General features: G+C 62.1%; 4 protein-coding genes across 6 annotated transcripts; 2 read left to right on the top strand and 2 right to left on the bottom strand.

Moving 5' to 3' along the window:
* Positions 1–832: 832 nt before the first annotated feature.
* On the bottom strand, positions 833–3,004 carry NPB (neuropeptide B). The gene is given in 4 exon segments (XM_053661310.1): positions 833–1,053; positions 1,132–1,283; positions 1,286–1,412; positions 2,930–3,004. Coding segments are annotated over 4 exon segments (483 nt in total). The 3' UTR covers positions 833–924.
* Positions 3,005–3,333: 329 nt separating this feature from the next.
* On the bottom strand, positions 3,334–7,690 carry ANAPC11 (anaphase promoting complex subunit 11). 2 transcript variants are annotated; one of them, XM_037157866.2, is made up of 3 exons: positions 7,606–7,690; positions 7,061–7,180; positions 3,334–3,585 (listed from the first exon to the last, which is right to left on the bottom strand). In XM_037157866.2, the coding sequence occupies exons 2-3, from the start codon at positions 7,167–7,169 to the stop codon at positions 3,440–3,442; spliced, it is 255 nt and encodes an 84-aa protein (XP_037013761.1). In that variant the 5' UTR covers positions 7,170–7,180; positions 7,606–7,690; the 3' UTR covers positions 3,334–3,439. The 2 variants fall into 2 exon arrangements, with proteins under 2 accessions (XP_037013761.1, XP_037013762.1); XM_037157867.2 differs by lacking the exon at positions 7,606–7,690 and adding an exon at positions 7,371–7,552.
* Positions 7,691–7,878: 188 nt separating this feature from the next.
* ALYREF (Aly/REF export factor) lies at positions 7,879–11,488 on the top strand. The gene is made up of 6 exons (XM_037157865.2): positions 7,879–8,112; positions 8,539–8,670; positions 10,070–10,217; positions 10,762–10,825; positions 10,911–11,085; positions 11,179–11,488. Exons 1-6 carry the CDS (start codon positions 7,879–7,881, stop codon positions 11,191–11,193), a joined length of 768 nt encoding a protein of 255 aa, XP_037013760.2. The 3' UTR covers positions 11,194–11,488.
* Positions 11,489–16,432: 4,944 nt separating this feature from the next.
* ARHGDIA (Rho GDP dissociation inhibitor alpha) lies at positions 16,433–19,309 on the top strand. Of its 2 annotated transcripts, none has more exons than XM_037158009.2 (6): positions 16,433–16,519; positions 17,965–18,180; positions 18,319–18,402; positions 18,653–18,729; positions 18,813–18,876; positions 18,999–19,309. In XM_037158009.2, the coding sequence occupies exons 2-6, from the start codon at positions 17,991–17,993 to the stop codon at positions 19,196–19,198; spliced, it is 615 nt and encodes a 204-aa protein (XP_037013904.1). In that variant the 5' UTR covers positions 16,433–16,519; positions 17,965–17,990; the 3' UTR covers positions 19,199–19,309. The 2 variants fall into 2 exon arrangements, with proteins under 2 accessions (XP_037013904.1, XP_037013905.1); XM_037158010.2 differs by lacking the exon at positions 16,433–16,519 and adding an exon at positions 16,707–17,037.
* The last annotated feature ends 2,792 nt before the right edge of the window (positions 19,310–22,101 follow it).

Here is a 22,101-nt window from a genome sequence, read left to right as displayed (position 1 = left end):
GGGTGCCCCCCTGAGCTGGGGACGGCCCCCAAGCAGCAGCCAGGGAGCCCCAGCTGGGGCCTGGGCGTGCAGGAAGGCGCCCTCCCTGAAGAGACCTCTACCCCGGCACACCCCGGCCTCCCTCAGCCACTGCACTATACAGGCGCTCCATGGGTGGGGAGCCCCCCAGGGCAGGCTCCAGACCTCCCTTGAGGCCCCAGCTCGTGTTCTGAAGGGAGCTGCGGTGTGGGGGCAGGAATCCACGGGCAGGACCCCCCGACCTGAGTGTGCAGCCTGCCCACCTTCCTGAACTGCCCCTCCACCCGCTGGGCAGGGCTGGCTGCCCGCGCCGGGGGCACTTGCCCCAGTGGGTCAGTTCGAGGTCTTCTGGGCAGCCTGCCCGCCCCGCAGCTGCCCTGTCCCGCCGGACCCAGCCTGCTCCTGCTCATGGGCATCGCGCCAGACCCAGGGCTCTGTGGCTGCTGCTGAGGAAGGTAGGTGTTGGGGCTCCAAGGAGAGGGTGGCGCTAGAAGTCGTCCCTCTGGTGAGGGACAGCTCCAGCCTCGGGAGACCCAGGGCTCGAGGCAGGAGGACCGTCTGGGGGGCATGACGGGAAGGCTGGCCGAACACCCCTCCCGATGGCTGGGCGTGGGGAGCAGGGGGGGCTGGGGAACGCAGGAAGGCGGGAGACGCCCCGAAAGCTCACGGCACTGCGCTGGAGCCCTGGGCCCCACCTGTGTGGAGTGCTCCCGGAGCAGACGGGGCGTGGCCCGGACTCACGGACTGACCCCTGGATCTTGGATCTTGCCCCCTCCCGCGGTGCCCCCCCCCCACACGCGTGTCGTTGCCTCATTTAGCCGTTTACTGTGGAGACGGGGAGGGCGGTACCGGGCGCCTTCTCCTCGGGGGCCCAGGGTGCGAGCGGGGCCGTGGGCGGCGGGAACATCAAGCCCCGAGACAGTCGGCCGCGCGGAGCGACGGGAATACGTCCGCCTTGCGCTGGAAGGTGGCGCGGCTGTCAGGGATTCGTTCGCAGCTCTGCAGGTTCTGGGCGACAACCTGGACGCACACGCCCTGCGGGCAGGAGATTAAGGGGGCGCTCCGGCCGCCCGTCCACCCCCCCGCCCCGCGGCCTCCCGCTGGAGCACTCACCGGGCTCTGTAGGCTGGGGCGCAGCTCCCAGGCAGTGCCTGCCCGGCCGGGGGTTCCCGTGCCCACCGGGCGCTCGGAGCGCCGTGCGTATGGGGACCCGCGCGAGCCGGACAGCAGCCCTGCCGCCGGCTTGTACCAGGCGCGGCCGGGGGCAGCAGCAGGCTCAGCGCCAGGGAGGTGGCCAGTGTGGAGGGTCGGGCCCTAGGGACGGGGTTGGGCGTCCGGCTCAGCGTCGCCGCCGCAGCGGGCGCCTTGTATCTGTGGCGGGCGGGGCGGGCCTGCTGCGCAGGGGCGCCGGAGCTGGATGCGCCGGTGGTGGGGTGGGGAGCCGATGCTCACAGCCCCGGAGTTGACGGGGGTCCCGGTGGTTCCCAGCCCCGTCCGCTGCTGGGAGGGGGCGCCCGGGCTGCTCCTACTGCCAGGCGGCCGGGCCCGGAGGCGCCTCAGAGCAGCACCAAGTGCAGTTGCTGAACCCCCCACCCCCCGAGGGCGCCCCAGCCCTGAGTCACCCCCAGAGGCCCCTAAGGCTCATGAAGCGAGAGAGCCACTGAGTGCACAGCGCCAGAGCTACTGGAGGAGAACCCAGGCCGGAATGCGGGCGGACCCTGGTCTCCCACCCAAGGGGGAGGATCGGCCCTCCCTTGAGGGGGACGGCAGGGAGCCAGGTGGGAGCTCTGGGAAGTGGACAGAGGGGTGGGTGCCTTGGGGCCTTCTCTCCCCAACCCAAATGCTGGTCTGAGGACAGAACTGCCGGCAGAGGTTCATTTTTCGCACACCTACTGTGTGCCAGCATCCAGGAGACAGCTGGACCCAGGCCCTGGGTGAAGCCCCTGGGTGCCCAGGGGCCGGTAAGGTGGAGGCAGTGGTGTGGCTCTGTGCCTCAGGGGCAGCAGAGGGGAGGCGGTGGAGCAAGCTGAGGGGACAGGGTCCAAGCTTCCTGGGACGCGGCAGATGGGGCTGGACTCTGTGCGTGTGCAGGGCCCAGTAGGCAGCTGTGTCCAGCTTGAGGGTACCCAGCCAGGTGATGAGGTGTCCAGGTGGCAGGGAGTGTGGGTGGCCCCCAGGTGGTGTCTGTGGCTGGAGCTGGCAGCACCAGTCCCAGTGGGCAAGGGGGAGAAGCTGCCTGGGAGGCTGGGTCCCGGTGGGCACTTTCCACTGGGGATAAGTCCTCGAGAAGGGAGTGAGTCCAGGGGGTGGGCCAGGCTGTCCACACACCCTGGGAAGCCGAGAGCCCTCTGGCGGCTCATCTGCAGTGGCCATGGCCGCTCCTGCTCCCTCCAGAAGTCCTGGTGACCGCACAGCCCTGGACTGTCCGGAGCCAGAGAGGATGCTGGACAGGCCGCCAGACCTCACCTGGCAGGTTACATGGGCTCACCCGGGCCCCTCCCCCACTGCCCAAACACCTCTGGAGACTGTGCAGAAGGCCCAAGGCTGGGTTTTGTGGGGTGGGGAACTTGGCCTGAGGGCCCAGGGGGTGACCAGCACCCCTTCTCCTCCGAGACAATCCCCTCTCCTCCCCCAGGGTGACCACCACCCACCACACAGACAGAAAGGGTTTCCTAGGGGCAGCAACGAGGCGGGGGGGACACTGAAGGGTCGTATGGAGGGTGCTCTGCAGCGCGGGAAAGCACAGCCTGGCAGTCTCCGGAACCTGCCCCGAACTGGGGCTGCCGAGCTGGGGCCACCCTCCGACACCAGGGACACAGCCTGTCCCACGCTGAGTCACGGACTCAATGTGAAGCTGGCCCTCCGGGTGAGCCCGGGAGACCTGCCTGCCACAGACACCAGGCCTCCTCACCTTGCAGCGCAGCCTGGCCCCGTGCCACCAGCACAGGCCCTGGATGCCTTCTTGGTGGGAGGGGCTGCAGGCCATGGCTGGCAGCTGTGCCCAGATAGGGTCTCAAAAACCAGCTGGGCTCCCATCAGGTGAGAAGCTGGCTGATGGGCCACAAGCCTCTGCCCAGAGGTTCCTTCGCTTACATTAGGAGCACACCCCTGGGCCTTTGCACCCCCAGGCTCTTCCAGCCCGAGCCACCCACCGTCACTGCTCCCTGCTCTTCCGGCTGATCCCGCACCCCTCCCTCCACAGGAGCCATGACTCGGGGCCCGGCCGCACTGCAGAGATCTTTATTCATGAGAGTTCTCACATCTGTGCACGCCGAGGCCACGTCAGCACCAAGAACACAGGCAGCCAGAGGCATCTGCAAGGCCCAGGCAGTTTAATGAGTTTCCCTTATTGGATAAAAGTGTCAGCATGGAGACCAGGATACAGCGCTGCTCCGCCCTCACCCCCCCCCCCCCCCGAGGCTCACTCCTTGAACTTCCACTCCTGGCGGCACATGGGGCAGTGCTGCTGCACCTGCTGCGCGTTCAGCCACTTGAGGATGCAGTGCATGTGGAAGCAGTGGGAGCACTGGCCCCACACCAGCGGGCAGTCGTCACCTGGCACCTTGCCTGCGGGAACAGGAGAAGGCGTGGGTCACACGGAGCATGCCCACAGCTGGGGGAACGAGGCCGGGACCCAGGACCCACGGTAGCCGGGGCCTCTTAGAGAGGCAGGTTCTGGAGTCGGGACCAGTGCTGCGGCAGAGCCGCCCTGTGTGAAAGTTAGCGTGACCCCACCTGGTGGGAGCCCCTCAGGGTGGCTCAGCGTCAGGAGGAGCCCTAGCCAGGCCCACAGCCCCTGACTGCTGGCCGTCTAGGGCCCAGGCCCGCTGGCAGACACTGTGCAGCTGGGACGCTGGACCTGCACTGCCAGGCTGCCGTGTGACTGTGCCCCCAGGTGAGCAGGACCCACTCGTCCAGCCAGGGGCCAGAGGCTGGGGCCTCGAGACCATGCAGGTCCCTTCCCCCAGGCAGCAGGGGCCCAGTGCGACACCCAGGAGCGGGCTGAGGAGCCTGTCACAGGCTGGGTGTGGCCATGGCGCCGCCTTCCATCTCTCTCCATTTCTAGCTCGAAAGGCTCCCGCCTCCAAGGCCCAGGGTGCTTGCTGCTGGCTTTCCACGCCACACCCCAGGAAAGGCTGCCTCCGTGGAGGGCCTGGGGCACAGAGGACGCTCCACACTGCCCAAGGCTGAGAAACAATGGTCCTGATCCCCAGTCAGTCCGGTGCGGACACAGTGCACAAGGACCTCCCCAGGGCCCCGAGGAGGGTCCCCACAGTCAGGGAGGAGTTGAAGCCTGCTCCCTACACCCTGTTCTCCCAGGGGCGCCTTCCCCCACACCCCTGCCTGGGGGGTCCTCTACACCTTGCAAGCACTAGCTATACCGGATGTCACTGTGACACCGACGTGAGGAACCACACAGACAAGGCAAGGGCAGCTGGACAGGGGACATCTTCTCCAGGCAGCAGCTTCCTTTGTGACCTGTGTCCTAGGTACAGGACAGAAGCTGCCTTCGGATGCCTGTGCTCAGGAGCCTGGCCAGGTCACCTGTGGTCCCAGCACTTGCTCTTGACACCACACACGGGAATACACGATTCTGCAGTGGAAGCAACAGCACACTGGCAAGTGACGCTCCGAAATCCCACCCGGCGCCTCCCTGGGCAGAAGCAGGAGCCGGGAGCCAGCCTGCCCTCTCTTCCGCCCTCACGCCAGCTCCCCAAGCAGACGCCCCGCCTCCCAGGCAGGGGGCGGGGCTGCAGCTCTGCCTTCTGATTTACTGGTTGGGAGCAGTGTTTCCCAACCTTTAAAAAAAATCATTTCCAGTCTTAAAAAGTCCTTTTTGTAAGGCCCTGGCCAGACAGGTTAGTCGGTTACAGCATCTTCTCAAAGCCAAGGATGCGAATCCCTGGTGTGGTTCCGTGGGCTGGTTGTCAGTCATCCAGCAAAGTGAAAGGTTGCCAGTTCAACTCCCCTTGAGGGCACGTGCCTGGCTTGTGGGGTCAGTCTTTGGTTGGAGTGCACACTGAGAAGCAACAGACTGATGTTTCTCTCCCTCCCTCCCCCTCTCTCTACAAACAGTCTTTTAAAAAAATTATTTATTTTTTAGAGTGGGGAAGGAAGAGGGAAAGAGAGGGAGAGAAACATCAACGTGTGGTTGCCTCTCATGCACCCCCCACTGGGGACCTGGCCCGCAACCCAGGCATGTGTTCTGACTGGGAATCAAACCAGTGACCTTTTGGTTCACAGGCCAGCACTCAATCCACTGAGCCACACCAGCCAGGGCATTAAATAATTATTTTAAAAATCCTTTCTCTGAGGCCCTGGCAAGGTAGTTCAGCTTGTTACAGTGTGGCCCCCATGTGTTAAGGATGAGAACTCCTGGTCTAGGCATGTAGAAAAAGCAACTGATTAAAGAACAAGTAAGTGAAGCTGGTCCAAAGATTAGACTCTAAATCCCCCCACTCTCTGCAGCTGGAGGATGGTGGATTCGGAGGCAGACACCAGCCCCGCTGGGACTGCCCTCTGGGCTCTGCAGGCCACCAGCCCACCTACACAGGCTCTTAGGCTTGTGTCACCAGGGACACCACCCCAAAGATGGTTTGGAGCACTTTTCAGAGAGTAATGATCAAGTCTGTGGCTTAAAAGATTTCCAGAGCCCGCCCCAGGCTCCTCCGCCTCTGCGACGCCCTTGGGAAACAAAGTTTAAAACACCATGAGTAAAACCTTGTGCTGCACTGATCTCATCAAGTAAAACCAGATCAAGTAGAGCCAATCATCGCCTCCTAACATTCCAGTCCCAAGCCTGATTAAATCAGGAGGGATTTGCTCCTGCAAATGAGATTTCCTGCTCAGAAGGTGAGGTCTAGAATGAAACAGCGTTTGCACTGAAATTCCGTGGTGTGCATTTTTCGGAGAAGATCAAAGCCCTCTTTTTCCGGGCATTCATCCAGCCCCAAGAAGCCTGGTCACTCCCAGGGCAGTGTGGGGCACCGCAGGAGTGCTCCCGGGGCCACCCTGGTCCCAGCGGAAAAGCCCTGACCCTTGCTTCTGCATTATATTCACTTGTCTCTGACGAAAAACCACGCACTGGTGCAAAATCTGCTTTTGAACCAAATATACAATAAAGTACTTCTACTGTGCAGAACATAGTGGGGACAAAGGAACGACAAGAAATCGCACAAAGCCTGATGTACAGGGTAACGAATGCAGCGGCTTCCTAAAGGAGTCTGAAGTCAGTCACAAGGAGTGAGGGAGGCTGAAGGAGGGCTGCTCTAGAAGAAATAGAGAGGGGCAGAGCAGTGGAATGCACAGCCCCGTTGCAGCCCACCCGAGAGCGACAAGACATGGGGACAGCTGGAGAGATGCGAACCAGCCCTGGGAAAGGGCGACGACCCGGGGAGAATGCTGCCTTAAGTCGGGCGAAGTTAGGGACGCGCGTGCAGTGGGTGGGACAGGACGCCTGTTTACCACTTACTTTAAAACGATTCCGCAGCCCTGGCTGGTGTAGCTCAGTGAATTGAAGCATGGGCCTGCGAACCAGACAATCGCGGTTCGATTCCCAGTCAGGGCACATGCCTGGGTTGCAGGCTGGTTTCCTGCAGGCCAGTTCCCAGCAGGGGATGCAGGAAAGGCAACCGTACATTGCTGTTTCTCTCCCTCTCTCCTTCCCCCCTCCCCCTCTAAAGATAAATAAATTTAAAAAAAAAAAAAACGCTTCCGCAAAACCAGGATGCAAACACAAAAACCCTCCTCCCGAGACCCTGTGCTGTACGAGGGGGGTGGGGTGTCCTTACACAATTCTATTTGTTTTGTTCGAGAATTTTCAAATAACAAGTTATGACGTTTTTTGCCCCATGTGTTTCCCAACCCAGTTTGATGACAAAAAGCTGCACTATTTTTACTAACGAAACATTTGCTGGCATCTTTATATAGATAGGGACCCACATCTCCAGCCTCTTTTTGGCTAACTTTGCTTGAGGCTAAGGGCTTTGTGCGGGTGTTTCTGGGGAGCCGCCTCGGCCGGGAGAACACGGGGGACACTCACAGTCCGGACAGCAGCCATTGAAGGCCATCCGGCAGATGCCGCAGTTCTCGTCATTGGCCACCCACAGCCAAGTGGCTACGCCGTTCCAGCACTTAATCTTCACCTTCATGGCGGCAGCGCCTGCAGAGAGGGAAGAGATTGCCTGCTGCCCTGAGTCTGCCGAACAACAGGCACCAGGCTAGGGTGCTGCCCAAGCCAGTGCCCGCTCGGAGAAACCGCTTTAGTTGCCCAGAGGAGCACGGGCGGCTGGGGTAGAGGTCGCCCGTGGGAACCCCGGGCGCCACAGAGGCTCTGCACGCACTCGGGGTACCTGCAAAGACCGCCGCCACAGGGCGCGCTGGCTTTCCTTAACAAGTGCACAAATGTGACGCACAGCACGTCACTGACTGGGGGGGCGACAAACAGACGGAGCTCCAAAGCCTCTGGCTAGGATTCAGCCAGAAAACCGCCACCCGGGCCCGGGTCGCCCGAGGTGAGGGGTGGATAAAGCGGTGAGCCACGCCCCCAAGACCACACCCCGCCCCGCCCCTCGCACCCGTGCCTACTTAATCGAGCGCAGCCCCGCCCGCCTTCAGTTAGCAGCGCCAGGGCCCGCGCGGGAAGGTACGAAAACGAACGCGACCGCGGCCGGACGCTCTGCAGCCTTGCCCGCCGAGACTCAAGCCCCAACGCGCAGGCGCCGGCCTGCCCCAACCGCGCCCTTAGCCAATCGGCGGTCGCTCCGAGGACGCGGCTCCGGAAGACGCTGCGCGGCGTCGGAAGTGACGAGCCGGCGTGCTGACGCGCGGGCTTGAGCCTAGGCCGATTCCGCGCCCGCCATGGCCGACAAAATGGACATGTCCCTGGACGACATCATTAAGCTGAACCGGAGCCAGCGAGGCGGCCGCGGCGGGGGCCGGGGTCGAGGACGGGCCGGCTCCCAGGGAGGCCGCGGCGGAGCTCAGGCTGCTGCACGAGTGACCCGGGGCGGCGGGCCCATCCGGAACCGGGCGGCGCTAGCTCGCGGTGCGGCGGGCGGCGGCGGCAGGAACCGGCCGGCGCCCTACAGCAGGGTGAGTGCAGAGGCCCGTGACGGGGGAGCGGGCCGGCGGGGTGGCGCGCGGCAGATAGGGTGGAGGGCCGGGCCGAACCGGTGGGCGTGGGCGCCGGGCCGGGCGGGAAGGTCGCGCGCCGGCCGGGCCTGGGAGGCGGAGACCATCCCCGCCTTTGTGTGGGCTGGGCGCCTGGCCTCGTGGCGGCGGGTTACCAGGGGATGCAGAGCGCGGGCTCATGGGCAGCGGGAAATTGGTTGGCGGGAACGGAGAATTTGGGGGAGTTGGGGCTCCCGCGCGGGCGGGAAGCCGAGGGCTTCGGGTCCCTCTCCGCACTCGCCTTCAGGCCCAGATGAGCCGAGGGTCTTGCCATGCCAGCGAGAGAGGGGGACTCCTGGAATAAGACTCACGGGCTTGTGTCTGTTTTCGTGTTTTTCCAACTTTCAGCCGAAACAACTTCCTGACAAGTGGCAACATGACCTTTTCGACAGCGGCTTTGGGGGAGGTGCCGGTGTGGAGACCGGCGGGAAGCTGCTGGTGTCCAATCTAGATTTTGGAGTGTCCGACGCTGATATTCAGGTGAGGGATGGGAGCTTCTTGGTCAGCAGTTCACCCGCGCAGAGTTGATGGTGCTGTTTGGGATGTGGCCCTGGACCTTTTTCCTCCTTAGGGTAGTGAGCCCTCCCAGGTACCTAAGTCCCCCTTAAGGGGCTGCCGGAGTACCAGGCAGAGGTCCTTCTGGAGTCGAACCAGAACCTACTCTGACAAGTAGGTTCGTTTGTGCCGAGAAAGGCCACCAGCCTAGTCTGAGGAGCTGCTGCTCTTCCCACTACAAGGTCCTGTGAGTGAGCATCTCTGCCAGAGCTTCCTGTTTCTAGCGGGAATGGAGCAGTCTAGTGTGAGTGGTTCCTGTGCCTGGCAGAGCTGGGCTGCTTGCTTGCTTGCTTGCTTGCTTTATTTTGTGGCCTGGTCACGATTTGTTGGGAGGAGAAAGAACACTCTCCGCAGAACTGGCGGCACAGGAGCCGGAGAGGGCACGTCTTTGGCTGCTTCCCCTGAGCCCTGCGTCCCCTCTGTGTTGCTTCACTTCCCACCACTCCCCAGGTCCCATCAATGGCCTGGCTTTCAAACCCAGCTTGGGTTGAAGTCTCTAGTTGTTTTTTTTTTTTTTTAATTTCTTTCTATTGAATCCCAAAGGAATTTAAATTTGTTCTCTGGTTCAGCGGTGACACCCTGGGGGTCCGGGTGCTGGGCCGTCCTGGGCTCAGTTCCCTAGCACTCAGCTGCGGGAGGGTGGAGCAAGGCTGGTGAGACTCACAGTGTCTCAACACTTCTTTTAAGGTGGTTTCTGGCCTCCACTGGAAACCGCTTTTGGTGAACTCCACTTCCCGCTGTTGTGCCTGCGGCCGGAGTAGCCCCACACTCTGGGTTCCCTCTCCATCTCCCAGCCTGCCTGAGGTCAGGGCAGTTTCCATGGCAGCGCTTGACTTCAGACTTTGCGGCAGGCTTGAGTAGGAGGAGAGGGAAAGGTGAGCCAGAATCTGCCCTGGGGGAGGGGCTGGGTCAGGGCTCCCAAACCAGTGGGCCCTCTGAGCTGCTCCACCTGTCAGAAGGTGTCCCTCATTCTGTGGTTTTGGCCTTTGCGGATTGTCGGCACAGTCCTTGGGTGTGTCGTGACCTTTCCTTTGTTGGAGAAGATAGCGACTTCATTTCATGCCCTTCACTGACGGGCTTTGTGATCTTTTACCTGCATTGGGTGCAGGTGTTAGGCCCCCCACGTTGGGTGGGCTCTCAGGCCCAGTGCTCCTGGAAGTTGCTGTCCCCCCGCCCCTACGTTTCCCACGAGCACTGTCCTGCCCCCGTGTGTCTGTCTGCCTCCCAGGGAAGTACCCTCAGAGTAGCTCATGCGCCCAGGGACTGACCCTGGGCCACTGCGAGGAAGATGGTTGTGCTGATGAGTGCGCTCTCTGACTCCCAGGAGCTCTTCGCTGAGTTTGGGACGCTGAAGAAGGCAGCTGTGCACTACGACCGCTCCGGCCGCAGCCTGGGCACTGCCGACGTGCACTTCGAACGGAAGGCAGATGCCCTGAAAGCCATGAAACAGTACAACGGCGTCCCTTTGGATGGTGAGCGTGGGGCTGGCCCCAGGGACCCAAGGGGCTGGCACATGTCTGTGCTGAAATGTGGCTCACCCCTGTGGCTGAGGACACTTTATATTCACCCCCTGGTCTGTCTCCCATTCTGCCACCTCTCCTGCTGCCCCACACACCTGGACCAACCTCTCACCCAGCAAGCTATGCCCCTCCCCTCCTTCCACTCTTTCTGAAAGACTCATCCTGTGTAGTCTTCTCATACTCTGTAGTATCTCTCTGAGTGCGGGGCTGCAGTCGGAAAGACAAAGGTACCGCTTCTCCTTCTGTCAGGTTGCCCACACCTGTCCACCCACCAGCGACACCCTCCTGAACCAGGTTGAGAAAAGGGCGAGGTGCTGGCTGGTTGTCGCTGGTGCCTTCTCGTCCCCCCCCCCCCCCCGCGTGGCCAGGCCAGCTGCTTTGGTAGGAGTGTTGCAGGTGCCCGGGGCCCTGTGTGGGGCTTGCATGGAGACGGGGCAGCACCCTGGGCAGGGCTCAGGCTCTGACGGCAGTGTGCCCCCTCTGTTCTCTGCCACAGGGCGCCCCATGAACATCCAGCTCGTCACGTCACAGATCGACACACAGCGCAGACCGGCACAGAGGTGAGTGTGGGACGTCCCTGTGAGACTGGCCTGGGGGTGCGGCGTCAGGTCTCTGTGTGTGAGCGCACCCCCTTTTCCTTTCCAGCGTAAACAGAGGCGGGATGATCAGAAACCGTGGCTCCGGAGGTTTTGGCGGCGGCGGCACTCGGAGAGGCGCCCGGGGAGGCAGCCGGGGCAGAGGCAGGGGCACTGGCCGAAGTCCGAAGCAGCAGATCTCTGCAGAGGAGTTGGACGCCCAGCTGGACGCTTACAACGCCAGGGTGAGTCCTGGGCGAGTCCTGGGTGGGGCGATGGGCTGGCCCAGACCGGGGGGCGGGGCCTCCTGGTGAGCGACACCTCTCTCTCCGTTGCAGATGGACACCAGTTAGAGCGCCGGCCAGTCCGAGTGGAGCTGGGCCCAGACGTCGCATCCTGCGCCCGCGGGCAGGGGTGGAGGGGTCGGGCCGTGTGGCCAGTGATGGATTTGTTTTTTCTGTTTCAAAATAGGATTTAAATTTCATGTAAAGGTTTTTCTTTTTTTTTCCTTTCTTTTTTTTTTTTTAATTCTGAAACAGACCTGTTTTGTACTGAGTTATTTTTGGGATAAACTTTGCTGGTTGCTGTTGTGGGGGAGGTGGCCTGCTCACCTCCGCCATAATAAACAGACGCGTGTGTAGAACTGGAGCTCTGGTCGTCCCTCTGGTGGGGTCCTTGCCTGGGACTCCAGGAGGGAGGAGGGGCATGGTGGTAGGTGTGCAGGGAACGGCCCTCCTGGCATCTGGCTTCCTGACAGGTGTTGGGCACTAGTGGGGGGGCTGCCTCTCCTCTTGTACCGCAGGCGCTGACCCCTTCCTCCCTGGCCTGGAAGGCAGAGGACGTGCAGCCGCCTGTCCACTGCCTGCTCCGTGAGGCCTGGGGCAGCTGCCCAGGCTGCTGCCAGATTCCGGGGGACTGGGTTGGGCTGTCCTCTGCTGCCCAGCTCTGACTCTGCAACACCGTCTCCTCGTGGTTCTGTCGGGGGTGTCCTCTTGTTGCCAGTGGCAGAGGTGGCTGGTGGGAGCCGGCAGTGTCCCTGACTGCCCTCAGGATGCACAGAGTGGGCCAGGACCACACTTGGGGTGCATTTCAGGGGGCTGAAGCCCCTGTGGGACACTGTGCGTGGAGACCTGCCCACACCCTTTGCATCCTCTTCCGCCCCCCTCCGGAGGGCATGGGTGTGGGCCAGGCAGGTCTGCCTGCGGCCCTGTCCTGTTCTGTGGCCACGGTACGTTCCAGGGAGGGCCAGAGGAGCAACCCCTGGCCCCTGATGGCAGGCTGTGCAGTAGGTGGTGACACAGCCTTTGAGAACAGGTCCGGGGACCAGAGCGAGGCTGTTGCAGTGGGAAAGTGCATCGCACTTGTTCTGCCTGGCAGCTCAGGTGGCTCCCAGGTCCCCACCAGGCCAGAGGGAGCCGCACAGGAGCGTGACCGCAGGCAGCCCTGTGACTGCCAGCTGCACATCAGCAGCTCTGAGCGGCCCTCGGGGCACCAGACGCCTGCCTTCAGTTGCTATGGCCCAAGGGGTGGATGTGGGAGGAGTCAGGCCACCCGGCAGGGCGAGTGCCCCTGCGGAGGTGGCCTTGGGCTGAACAGGCACAGGCCAGGCAGGGAGGCCACCTATGAAGCATGTAGACAGGCCAGTCAGGGTGGCCGTGCTCCCGCCATCTGGAAGCTGATATTCACACTGGCACAGTGCTGTTAGCAAACTACGGACCACACTGTCCTTCAGCCAGTGTCCCAGTCACGGGGGTCATAGAGACTTTTCCTGGTCCACGTGGAGAAGGGTGCCGAGTCCCTTCGGAAAGTCAGTGCCCCCAGGCCTTGTCTGACTTTGTGGGCTGGTGCACCTAGGAGGCGCACGGTGCGGCTTGTCTGACCTTCCTGATGGTGTGAGCTGCTCCCTTGCAGGGGGAGACCCCAGTTTTCTCTGCTGTAAAGCTAACATCCTTCCCTTTGTAATACAAAATCGTGGGGGGCAGCAGCTTTGAAACCAGTGAACCCGTGTCTCCAGTCCTGCCTGCAAATTGCAGCACCCCGTGGTGCAGGATTGAAGGTGCTCATTAGAGGGTAGTGTTTACATCTCCCTCCGCCCTTTGGCAGCAGTCAGAGTTCTCTGGGGGGACCAGCTCCTCCCTGCCCGCTGTACGTTACTTGTGCCAACTCGGATTCACTACTGATTGCAAGTCCACCATCTGTTAACTGTGCTGCTCACAGTTTCGGCTCTGGCCGTGGGGAGCTCCTGACGGCCATCCTGCACCTCTGCACCTGCCACATCCTTGCTGAGGCACTTCCTGAGTGCCTGGCGCCTCGAGGGGCTCCTGGCTAGCCCAGAGACTGGAATGCAGCTGCCCAGGCCCGAGTACTGTGTGAACGCCTCACGCCCAGGCCAAGGTTGCCCGGGCCCTCTCTGGACAAAGCTGGAAGACCACAGACCGGGTCCTGCAGGCATATGCCCGTGCACACTGCTGCGCCCCTCCGGCTGTGTGCACACGCAGAGGACACGTGTGCAGGCTCCCATCTCCCATCCTCATTTGGGACAAACCCGGCTCTCATCATCCACGCACATCGGCTTCTATGACGTGAGTGTCCCCTGGCCTGCTGCCCAGCAGGAAGCAGCACCGGGTCAGCTCCTCTGGCCGGCTGAGTGCTGGGGAAGGCACTGGTCTTGAGGTGTCCCCCCAGCCTCCCCTCCCCTAGCCCCTCCCATGGGGTCTGTGCTGGTGTTGCACTCCTCACGGCCCGTGTCCTAGTGTGGCTTCCCAACGTCCCTGATGGTTTAGTACTCGTAATTTACATGTATTACTTGTCCTCAAGTTATTGATGGTTTTATGAGTTATATTCACGAGCTGTCATTATTAACAAGTCGCCTTAGGATTACGGACTGTTTGGGGGAAGGAGCAATAAATAACACATCCTGAGAGATTTCAGTGTAAAAATAAAACCAGAAGGTAATCTCTTCAACTGCATCACTGTCTGTGATCTGTAACCTAAGCTAAGACTCTTTGTTTTTATGCTGTTTGTACTTGTTACAGAAACAATCTAAAGCATTTTGTTACACTGGTTGTGAATTAATATTAGTATAAATCCATGTGAGCACAGTGGTAACATTCAGGATTTCGTGATAACACTTCGGAGCATCTGATGTTTGCCTGTGGAGTTTCCTTGCTCACTAATTCATTCTAAAAATTGGCAAATAACAAGAAAGTACCAAACATTTTTTCCTTTGCAAACTATTTTGAAAGAATTAAATCACTAGTGACAAGATATAATTCTGGCTTAAAAGTGCTAGTGAATTGGACAGCAAGCATTGTGGCCAGCATGGGAGTTCTATACACACCATCCCCACTCCTTGCCCTGCACATTTCTTGCCTCTGGCTGTTCCTAAGCTGTGTCCTTTACAATGAACCAGTGATCGGAAGCGAACGGCTTTTCCACGTTGTGGGAGTTGTTTGGCAAAGTTTTGAACCCGTAGGGGCAGTCATAGACGCCTCCAACGTGCAGTCTGCTGGCAAACATGGGGGCCTGGGGGCCGCGCTGTGGCTGGCATCTGTGGTCGGGGCATCCCAGCGGCCATCCTCACGTGGAAAGGCCTGGCCGAGTGCTGACAACCAGCCTTCACTTGGCTGCTGCGCTCCCAAGAGCCCGGCCAAGCTTCTTGGGCCCAGGAGCGAGCAGGGCTGGCGCTCGGTCACAGCCACCACTCTGGAGTGCTTGCCTCGGAGAGCTGGACACCAGGACAGATGGGCTAATGGTGCCGTGACCCCGGAAAGGGCTTTTTCCTTAGAAACGAGTGTGTGCTGAGACTTGCTGCCCTTGCAGAGGGTGAGGATGCAGACCGAACAGCCGTCCACCAGCTGAAAACCCCCCAAGCTGTGGAGAGGTCCAGGGGCTCAACGGCACCATCCTCTCCACTTTGGTGCCTGCACTGGGCCGTCCTGGTCCTCTCACCCTGGGGCCCCTCCCACACTGGCCGGGGACAGGCTGTGTGGCCGGCACCTCGGGAAGGTCGGTGCTGCAGCACTTCTGAGATCACATCATGGGGCTCTGCAGCCTCATCTGGAGCGCGTGCTGTTCCGTCTCTCGATCTGTCTGTCCATCTAAACCTCCTGCCCAGAGGGGTGTTTGGGCTTGAAGTTCAGCTGGTCTTGGAGACCATGGCTGTGGCCAACAGGTCGGGAACCACAGCCCCACGTGAGACCCAAAGCCAGAACCACTAAGATGCTTCCTGATCCTCAGAAACTGCGGGAAATAAATGGTGGTTGTGTTACTGGCTTTCAAGAGAGGAAGGGAGGGAGGAACGAAGGGAAACATCGACGTGTGAGAGACAACTGGCCACCTCTCATACTCACCTTGATAACTGGGGACCCAGCTTGCAACCAGGCCTGTGCCCTGATGGGGAAGGGACCCTGCAACCTTCCGGTTTATGGGATGACACTCCAACCCAACTGAGCAACACCAGCCAGGGCATGGTGGTGGTTTTAAGCAGATAAATTCCATGGCACATTTTTATATAGTGAGATTCCTAATAAAGAATACGTTCAATATGCTCTGTAAGTATGGTCTCTTTCGGGCACTTGGGCTGCCTCAGAGCAGACTCATCCAGGGACACAACTCGGTGCAAGGACAGCTCCCAGGCACAGGAGGCTTCCGAGCAGCAGGCTGAGCACCAACCGGAGGGCACAGCTGGTGGCCAACTCCACTTCCTGCACGGGAGCCTGGCAGTCTGACTCCTGTCACAGAAAGCTCACAGATTCGCCCTAAAATCAGACATTCCCAAAGAATACCAGGTCGCTCTTGCATTGCTCTATCGCCCGGAATGCTCTCCCGTTCACAGCGGGTGTGGGTGCGTGTGTGGCAACTTACATCTGCCTTGGACTCCCTACCAGGCAGGGTGGACTAGACTTCCGTGGAGTTTAAGGTTCTCCCTACCACGGAGGCTTTCTTCTCTGCGACACTCCGGCCACAGCCCATTGTCTGCGGGTTGGCGACCCCCAGCACCTTGGGGAAATCTTTGCCACTTCTTTCATGTTAAAGCCTCCTGACTCAGGGTTGGGTTGGCAGGACACCTGGAGAGGCCGGGCCCTTGGCCTTCTACAGGCGGGACCCGCGGGCGTCCTGAGAGTGGTCAATGCAAACTCGAAGAGATGTCTTCTGAGGGCTCCCGGGAGAGCGGGACAATGGCAGCAGGTGGAGGGCGGCCCTCGCGGGCTCGTGCGGGCCTCCGGTGGGCCCGGCCGAACGCGTCGCTGCCCAGTCTGCACGTGGGCCGCGAGCCTGCACTGGGCGACGTCCCGGCGAGTTACTGGCCGCTGACAGGACCTCGCCGAAACGCCACAACGTCCAGGCGGGGCGCACGCAAGACTGTGACTACCTCGTTTCCCGAAATTGTCTGAGCCGTGGGGTCCCGGGGGCCGGAAAGCACCCGCAGCAAAGGGTACAGACCTCCGAACACACCGGCTCCCCCGAATGACCAGACACTCTGCACCGCCCACGCGAGGCGCGCCCACGAGGCAGGCCCCGCAAGATGGCGGCCGCGCATGCGCCGCTGCCGGCCCGCCCAGCGCGAGCGGAAGTCGCGTGACCCCGGAAGTGGCCGGACGGGCGCGCGCGGGCGGGGCACCGACGTTCGTCATTTCGTGCGGGAGGGAGTGCGAGCGCGGTGCGATCGAGCCTCCGGTGAGCGCCAGGGGCGGCGGCGGGGCGGCAGCGGCGGCGGGGAGGCGGGGCGGAGGCCCAGACTTTGCCTGCCCCGCCCGCCGGGGGGAATCGGCGCCACGCGGGGGCGGCGGTGACAGCGGGCGGTGGCCCAAGCGCAGGGCGGGTCCGGGCGCAGGGACTTCCACGTGGGGGCGGGGGGCGCAGGCCTTGGACCGGCGGGGTGCAGGCGTCCTTTGTGGTCGCCGCTCGTGACCCCGCGGCGCTCCAACCCCGCCGGTGCGTGTGGACCTGGACCAGGCCCTACGCCCCTCCCTAGGCGAAGGCGCACCCGGGCTCTGGCCATCCCGGAGGGCCGCACCCCACCCGGCGCGCGTCCCAGATTGCGGGGCCTTTCGGAAGTGCGCGGCCGCGGCTTCGCGCTAGTAGGATCCTGTAGCCCGCGGCCTCACTTGGTGGCGTTAGGGTGTGAACCTTCTAGAGGAATTCCGGAGAAAGCGGCTAGGAGGCCGGGAAGAGCGGGCGCGTCCGTCACGCCTGTAAGCGACTGGCCCGCTCGCACGGGGTGCCCAGCGTCCTTTTGTGGGATCTGGTAACTCGTACAGGGCCGGGCTCCCAGCTGGGGCACAGGCGTTGGTTACCTACCCGCAGCAGCCGGCGGTCTGCGGTTTGCTGGGCCCTGACCGGACTTGCACAGGCCGGACGGATGTGAGGGGTTTCGGATACTCCCTCAGGGATTTCAGAGGGGCAGGAGCGGGGGGTGGGGGGGGACCTCAGCCTTATGCAGCTCCAGATGCTCCTGCACCAGGGGCCACAAAGAGGGCCCCCAGAATACCCAGAAGCTGCGGCAGTTTCCAGCTCCAGGTCACCAACCCTCCCAACCGGAGAGAACCTGGGCAGGCACTGTGGGTTCCCCTGTCCTTTTGGGGCCTACCTGAGGGACTCATGCTGGCCCCGTTACCTGTTTCTTGTACAGGGGCCTTGCTTCCTGGCTAAGGCAGGGTCCAAGGGGCATCTCTGGTCAGGGAGAAGCTCCCTGGTCTAGCAGGAGGGGTCCTTGGGGGTGAGGGCCTGGGCAGCTTAGAAAGAGCCCCAGAACTTAAGTTTTTTTCCCCAGCCGGCGGGCGCTGGGGTGGTAGCTGCCTCCTCCTCCTCCTGGAGGGAGAGGAAGGGAGGTGCACCTGGTCTGTGGAGCAGGCTGCAGGGCCCGTTCGGTCCTGGGCTGTGTGCTTCATGTGCCCCCACCCCGGGCCTTGGAGCCCGTGTTGGGCCCTTTGACAGGCTCTAGCTGCACCTTCCCTCCTGCTCCAGAAGGTGCCCCGCCCCTTAAGCACAGATAAGGGGCCTGGCCTGTGGAGGCCTGTTCAATAGAGCCTGCACTGGTGGCTGCAGGGCCTGCCAAGGGCCCCGGGGGGAGCAGGACACTAGGGGTCCCTCTGGGCCGCCACAGTGCACCCTTCCCACAGGTGTTGCAGACCAGCTAGAGGTGAGCATGGCCGAGCAGGAGCCCACAGCCGAGCAGCTGGCGCAGATTGCCGCCGAGAATGAGGAGGATGAGCACTCGGTCAACTACAAGCCCCCGGCCCAGAAGAGCATCCAGGAGATCCAGGAGCTGGACAAGGACGACGAGAGTCTGCGCAAGTACAAGGAGGCGCTGCTGGGCCGAGTGGCCGTGTCTGCGGGTGAGCGGGCTGGCCGGGCGCCCAGGTGGCCCTGCCCTGCTTCTCAGGTCCTGCTGCTGCTCCTGCTGGAGGCAGTGGGTGGGGGGCTTGAGGTGGGAGGCCCCGGGGGTGGAGCTCTAACCTGTTGTCACTCCACAGACCCGAACGTCCCTAATGTCATTGTGACCCGCCTGACTCTGGTGTGTAGCAGCGCCCCGGGCCCCCTGGAGCTGGACCTGACAGGTGGGTGGTACCCCTAGGTCCCTGGCGAAGGCTGCCTGAGTCCTTACTCCTTTCCTTAAAAATAGTTTTCTGGAGAGCAGGCGCCCTCTCGTGGGCAACACAAGAAGTGCAGCCAAGTGGTCTTGGAAGGTACTGGCTTTGGCTTTGGAGAGGCCTGAGTCTGGTGGGGGGCGTAGAAGGGACAGCACGTCAGGGAGGGGAGTGGCCTCCCAGGGCCAAGCCTCCTACTGGGACGTCCTCTCGAACCCAGGTGACCTGGAGGCCTTCAAGAAGCAGTCCTTTGTGCTGAAGGAGGGTGTAGAATACCGGATAAAGATCTCTTTCCGGGTGAGTCCGAGGCGCTGGGAGGGACCTGGAGGGGCTGGGGCCGAAGAGCCCTGCTGAGCCCCGCTGCGGGACCCTCCCTGCAGGTGAACCGAGAGATCGTATCTGGCATGAAGTACATCCAACACACATACCGGAAAGGCGTCAAGAGTGAGTGAGGGTGGGCGGGGGAGCACAGGCAGCCAGGGGGTCAGACCCGGGAGGGGGGTGGGAAAGGCGGAGCGCGCCCTCCCTGCGCTCTGCCCGCTGACCGCCCCCTCCCTGCACCGCAGTCGACAAGAGCGACTACATGGTGGGGAGCTACGGGCCGAGGGCCGAGGAGTACGAGTTCCTCAGCCCCGTGGAGGAGGCACCCAAGGGCGTGCTGGCTCGTGGCAGCTACAGCATCAAGTCCCGCTTCACAGACGACGACAAGACGGACCACCTGTCCTGGGAGTGGAACCTCACCATCAAAAAGGAGTGGAAGGACTGAGCCTGGCCCGGGAGGCGGGCAGGGAGGACAGACGGAGGGATGTGTGCACCCCGCCCCACCCCACCCCACCCCCATACCAAAGTGCTGACGGGCCCTTGCCCACGCTGCCACCATTACCCGGTCTGCCTCCCCCAGCCCACAGGTCCCAGCCTCCTGGATAGTCTAGTGTTGCTGCTGCTTCCGCCTGTGCTGTGGGGGTGGAGGCTACAGCTCAGGCCTCCCCTCCCACCCCAGATCCCTCCGGGGCCCCCCACTTGTCCTCACCCAACCAGAGGCCCTGGCTTTCACAAGTGGGGAGCTCAGGGCCTTTTGGGCCGCTGCGGTCCTGTCCCCCCTCCAGGGTGAGGGTGGGGGAGGGCACACGACGCAGGGCCTGGGGAGCCAGGTACCCTCTAGCTTCTACCCCCGGTCAGTTCACCCATCGCTGTCTGTACCTGTCTAACCATGATGCCTTAACATGTGGAACGTGTGCTGTGGGGGCCGTCGCTGACCTCTAACCCCTGTGTCTGCATGAGCATGTGGTCTCCCCCGGTCCCCGCCGCCCCGTCCGCAGCCCTGTGGCTGAGGCGCCGTGGGACGCGCTGCTGCTGTTCCCCAGCCTGCCAGGCCCGGCCAGCCCCTTCCCCTCCCATCTCCCGGCTGGGCTGTGGGGGGACAGCACCAGGGGCTCGGGGAAAGCCAAATTGCCAAAACTCAAGTGGCCTCCAGTCCCATCTGAGAGGCTGGGTGACCTTACGCCTTTGCTTTCTCTGTTCCTGGTGGGCAGCACCCAGACCAGAGCCCACGGCCCCAAAAAAGAGCCCTCGGCAGACAAAGCCAGCGGCTGAGCCTTACTTGTCCCACCTGGGTCCACTGGCCCGGAGTGGCCTGCCTGGCCTGCCAGTATTTATTGCCTCCACCTGTGCCGTCCTCTGGGCTAGCTGGCCTGCCGCCTCTGCCCCCAGGCTCCAAGCCACCATCCTGGCAGGCCCTCCCTGGACCTGGCCAGGACAACTGTGGGACCAAGTGTGTGAGGTCGGAGCTGCCCCAGTGCCTCCCTCCCAGGTCGGCCCAGGCTGGGTGCACAGGAAGCCGTCCCTGCTTCTCCTCTTCTGACCGGGAAATAAACTCCCCTGAAGGAGCCCAGGTGTCTGTCTGCTGTTCGTCTCTGGGCAGGGAAGAAGGACAAGGACGGGGCCCATTCCTCCGAGGTCCCCAGGGGCAGGGTGTGGCTGCCTCTGCCCTGCCCTAGTGGGAGGATTTAAAGCCCTGCTTGGCCAGAGGTGCTTGGTGGGTGGTTCAGACTTGGAAACTCCTCACAGGACCAAGGGTGGGGTACAAAGCCTGGTCACAGTCCAGCTGACTTGACCTCGAGCCCTTGGGCCCACTGTCTGGTCTCAGGAGGTTCCCCAGCCCCAAAGAGTGGGAAGAAAGCTCCCTGGAGACAAAGCCCCATGCAGAGTAATACTTGGGAACCAAGGGACAGCCAGTCCCAGGGAACTGCACCCCCACCCAGGCTGTGGACCCAGTGGGTGTGGGTGTGGCTGAGCCTGAGGCCTGGGTGCGAGGGAGGAGGAGTGGCAGTGTGTCGGGCTGGGCAAAGTTGGAATGGGGGGGCTGGAAATGGTGTCCCCAGATGCACGGAAACCAAGGGAGTCCTCGTGGGCTGCCTGAGGCCAAGCACATGTGACCTGCCCAACTGGCCAGCGGGGTCTCTGAAGGGCCTGGGGTGGTAGGGAGGGCATCGCTTCCTCTGAGCAACACCGCCGAGGGTGCCCAGTGACCGATGCGCTTGCCTCCCCTGGGCTGGGAAGGTGCAGATGGGAAGCCCGAGCTCCAGACGGCAGGCAGGCTCCAGGAACCACTTTTGCTGGGCTGACGGGTTTGTGGTCTGCACTGGGCCAAGTGGTTCCATGTCCCATGGCCAGAAGCAGGATGCTGCTGTCCTGGCCATGCACTTGGGCCTGCCTCTCTTCCCAGTGCTTATGAGGTGAGCCCTGCCAATGGGTGCAGGCTCAGAGATGCTCTCTTGCTCCAGAGGCCAGTGGCCACAGGGCGAGCCAGGGTGACTCCCACGGGGATGGTCACTTGCTCCAGCCTCACTGGGATCCCTGTGGGATCCTGGAGGCTGGGCCCTATGCTGGATGACAGGAGGAAAGGGCACTCCCTGCAGCCGCTGGCCCAGACACAGGCCAAGAGCAGCCCCAGGAAGCAGCCTAGGCCTCCAGCTCTAAGTCCACGGCGGCAAGGACCCTTTCTGGCCTCTCCCAAGAGCCGCCTGCCCCGAGCCCAATGGGACAGACTTGGGCGGGGAGGCGCTGAGATTACCAGCTCAGGCCTCGCCCACTGATGTCAGATGCCACCACCTGGACGTGTCCCTGCCTCTGGAGAGGCCAGACTCGGGCACTGTGTGCACCACCGGCAGTTCAACTTCGTGGGCGAGGGTCTTGTGAGGCTCTGTCAGGCCGGAAGGTCCACTAGTTTTGTTCCTGGATTTTCCAGCCTTCATGTGAACTCAGGCCCCAAGTGCCAAGTTGTACAGGCACAGTGCCAACAGCCAGGACTTTGTTCTGGCCCCTCCCCCGGTGCACGGTGACATGAGGTTGCGCCTATAGAACCTGTACAGCGTGTCCCCCAGGTCCAAGTCGAACGAGATCTTCCTGGTTGCACCCTGACCCCTGTCAAACCTGGGGCTCCTCTGCCTGGTCTCCCCACCCCAGGGAGAAAGAGCCTGTGGTCCCCTCCCCTCCCTCTGTCCCCCAGATGGACCCTTCTTCCACTGAGGGGGTTGCCATTAGCCACCAGATTAGGGCCCTCTATGTGACCACCTAATCACTGAGACAAGAATCTCCATGTCCAGCATGGTCCACTGCAGTTGAGGCCCATGTCAGTCCACCAGAGCCACCCTTCCTGGGACCGCTCCC

Source organism: Artibeus jamaicensis, unplaced genomic scaffold, assembly GCF_021234435.1.
Source record: "Artibeus jamaicensis isolate MK-2021 breed Jamaican fruit bat unplaced genomic scaffold, CSHL_Jam_final contig_2259, whole genome shotgun sequence".
Classification (NCBI taxonomy): Eukaryota; Metazoa; Chordata; class Mammalia; order Chiroptera; family Phyllostomidae; genus Artibeus; species Artibeus jamaicensis.
The sequence above is the reverse complement of the archived record's forward strand: the minus strand, read 5'-3'. Positions and strand labels throughout refer to the sequence as shown.

Bases quoted from the DNA above. Each gene is read 5' to 3' on its own strand.
- ANAPC11 (XM_037157866.2), bottom strand. From the start codon at position 7,169: ATGAAGGTGAAGATTAAGTGCTGGAACGGCGTAGCCACTTGGCTGTGG. The intron at 3,586-7,060 runs GTGAGTGTCCCC...CTGTTCCCGCAG, and splicing joins CAATGGCTGCTGTCCGGACT to GCAAGGTGCCAGGTGACGAC.
- ALYREF (XM_037157865.2), top strand. From the start codon at position 7,879: ATGGCCGACAAAATGGACATGTCCCTGGACGACATCATTAAGCTGAAC. The intron at 8,113-8,538 runs GTGAGTGCAGAG...TCCAACTTTCAG, and splicing joins GGCCGGCGCCCTACAGCAGG to CCGAAACAACTTCCTGACAA. The intron at 8,671-10,069 runs GTGAGGGATGGG...TCTGACTCCCAG, and splicing joins TGTCCGACGCTGATATTCAG to GAGCTCTTCGCTGAGTTTGG.
- ARHGDIA (XM_037158009.2), top strand. From the start codon at position 17,991: ATGGCCGAGCAGGAGCCCACAGCCGAGCAGCTGGCGCAGATTGCCGCC. The intron at 18,181-18,318 runs GTGAGCGGGCTG...GTCACTCCACAG, and splicing joins CCGAGTGGCCGTGTCTGCGG to ACCCGAACGTCCCTAATGTC. The intron at 18,403-18,652 runs GTGGGTGGTACC...TCTCGAACCCAG, and splicing joins CCTGGAGCTGGACCTGACAG to GTGACCTGGAGGCCTTCAAG.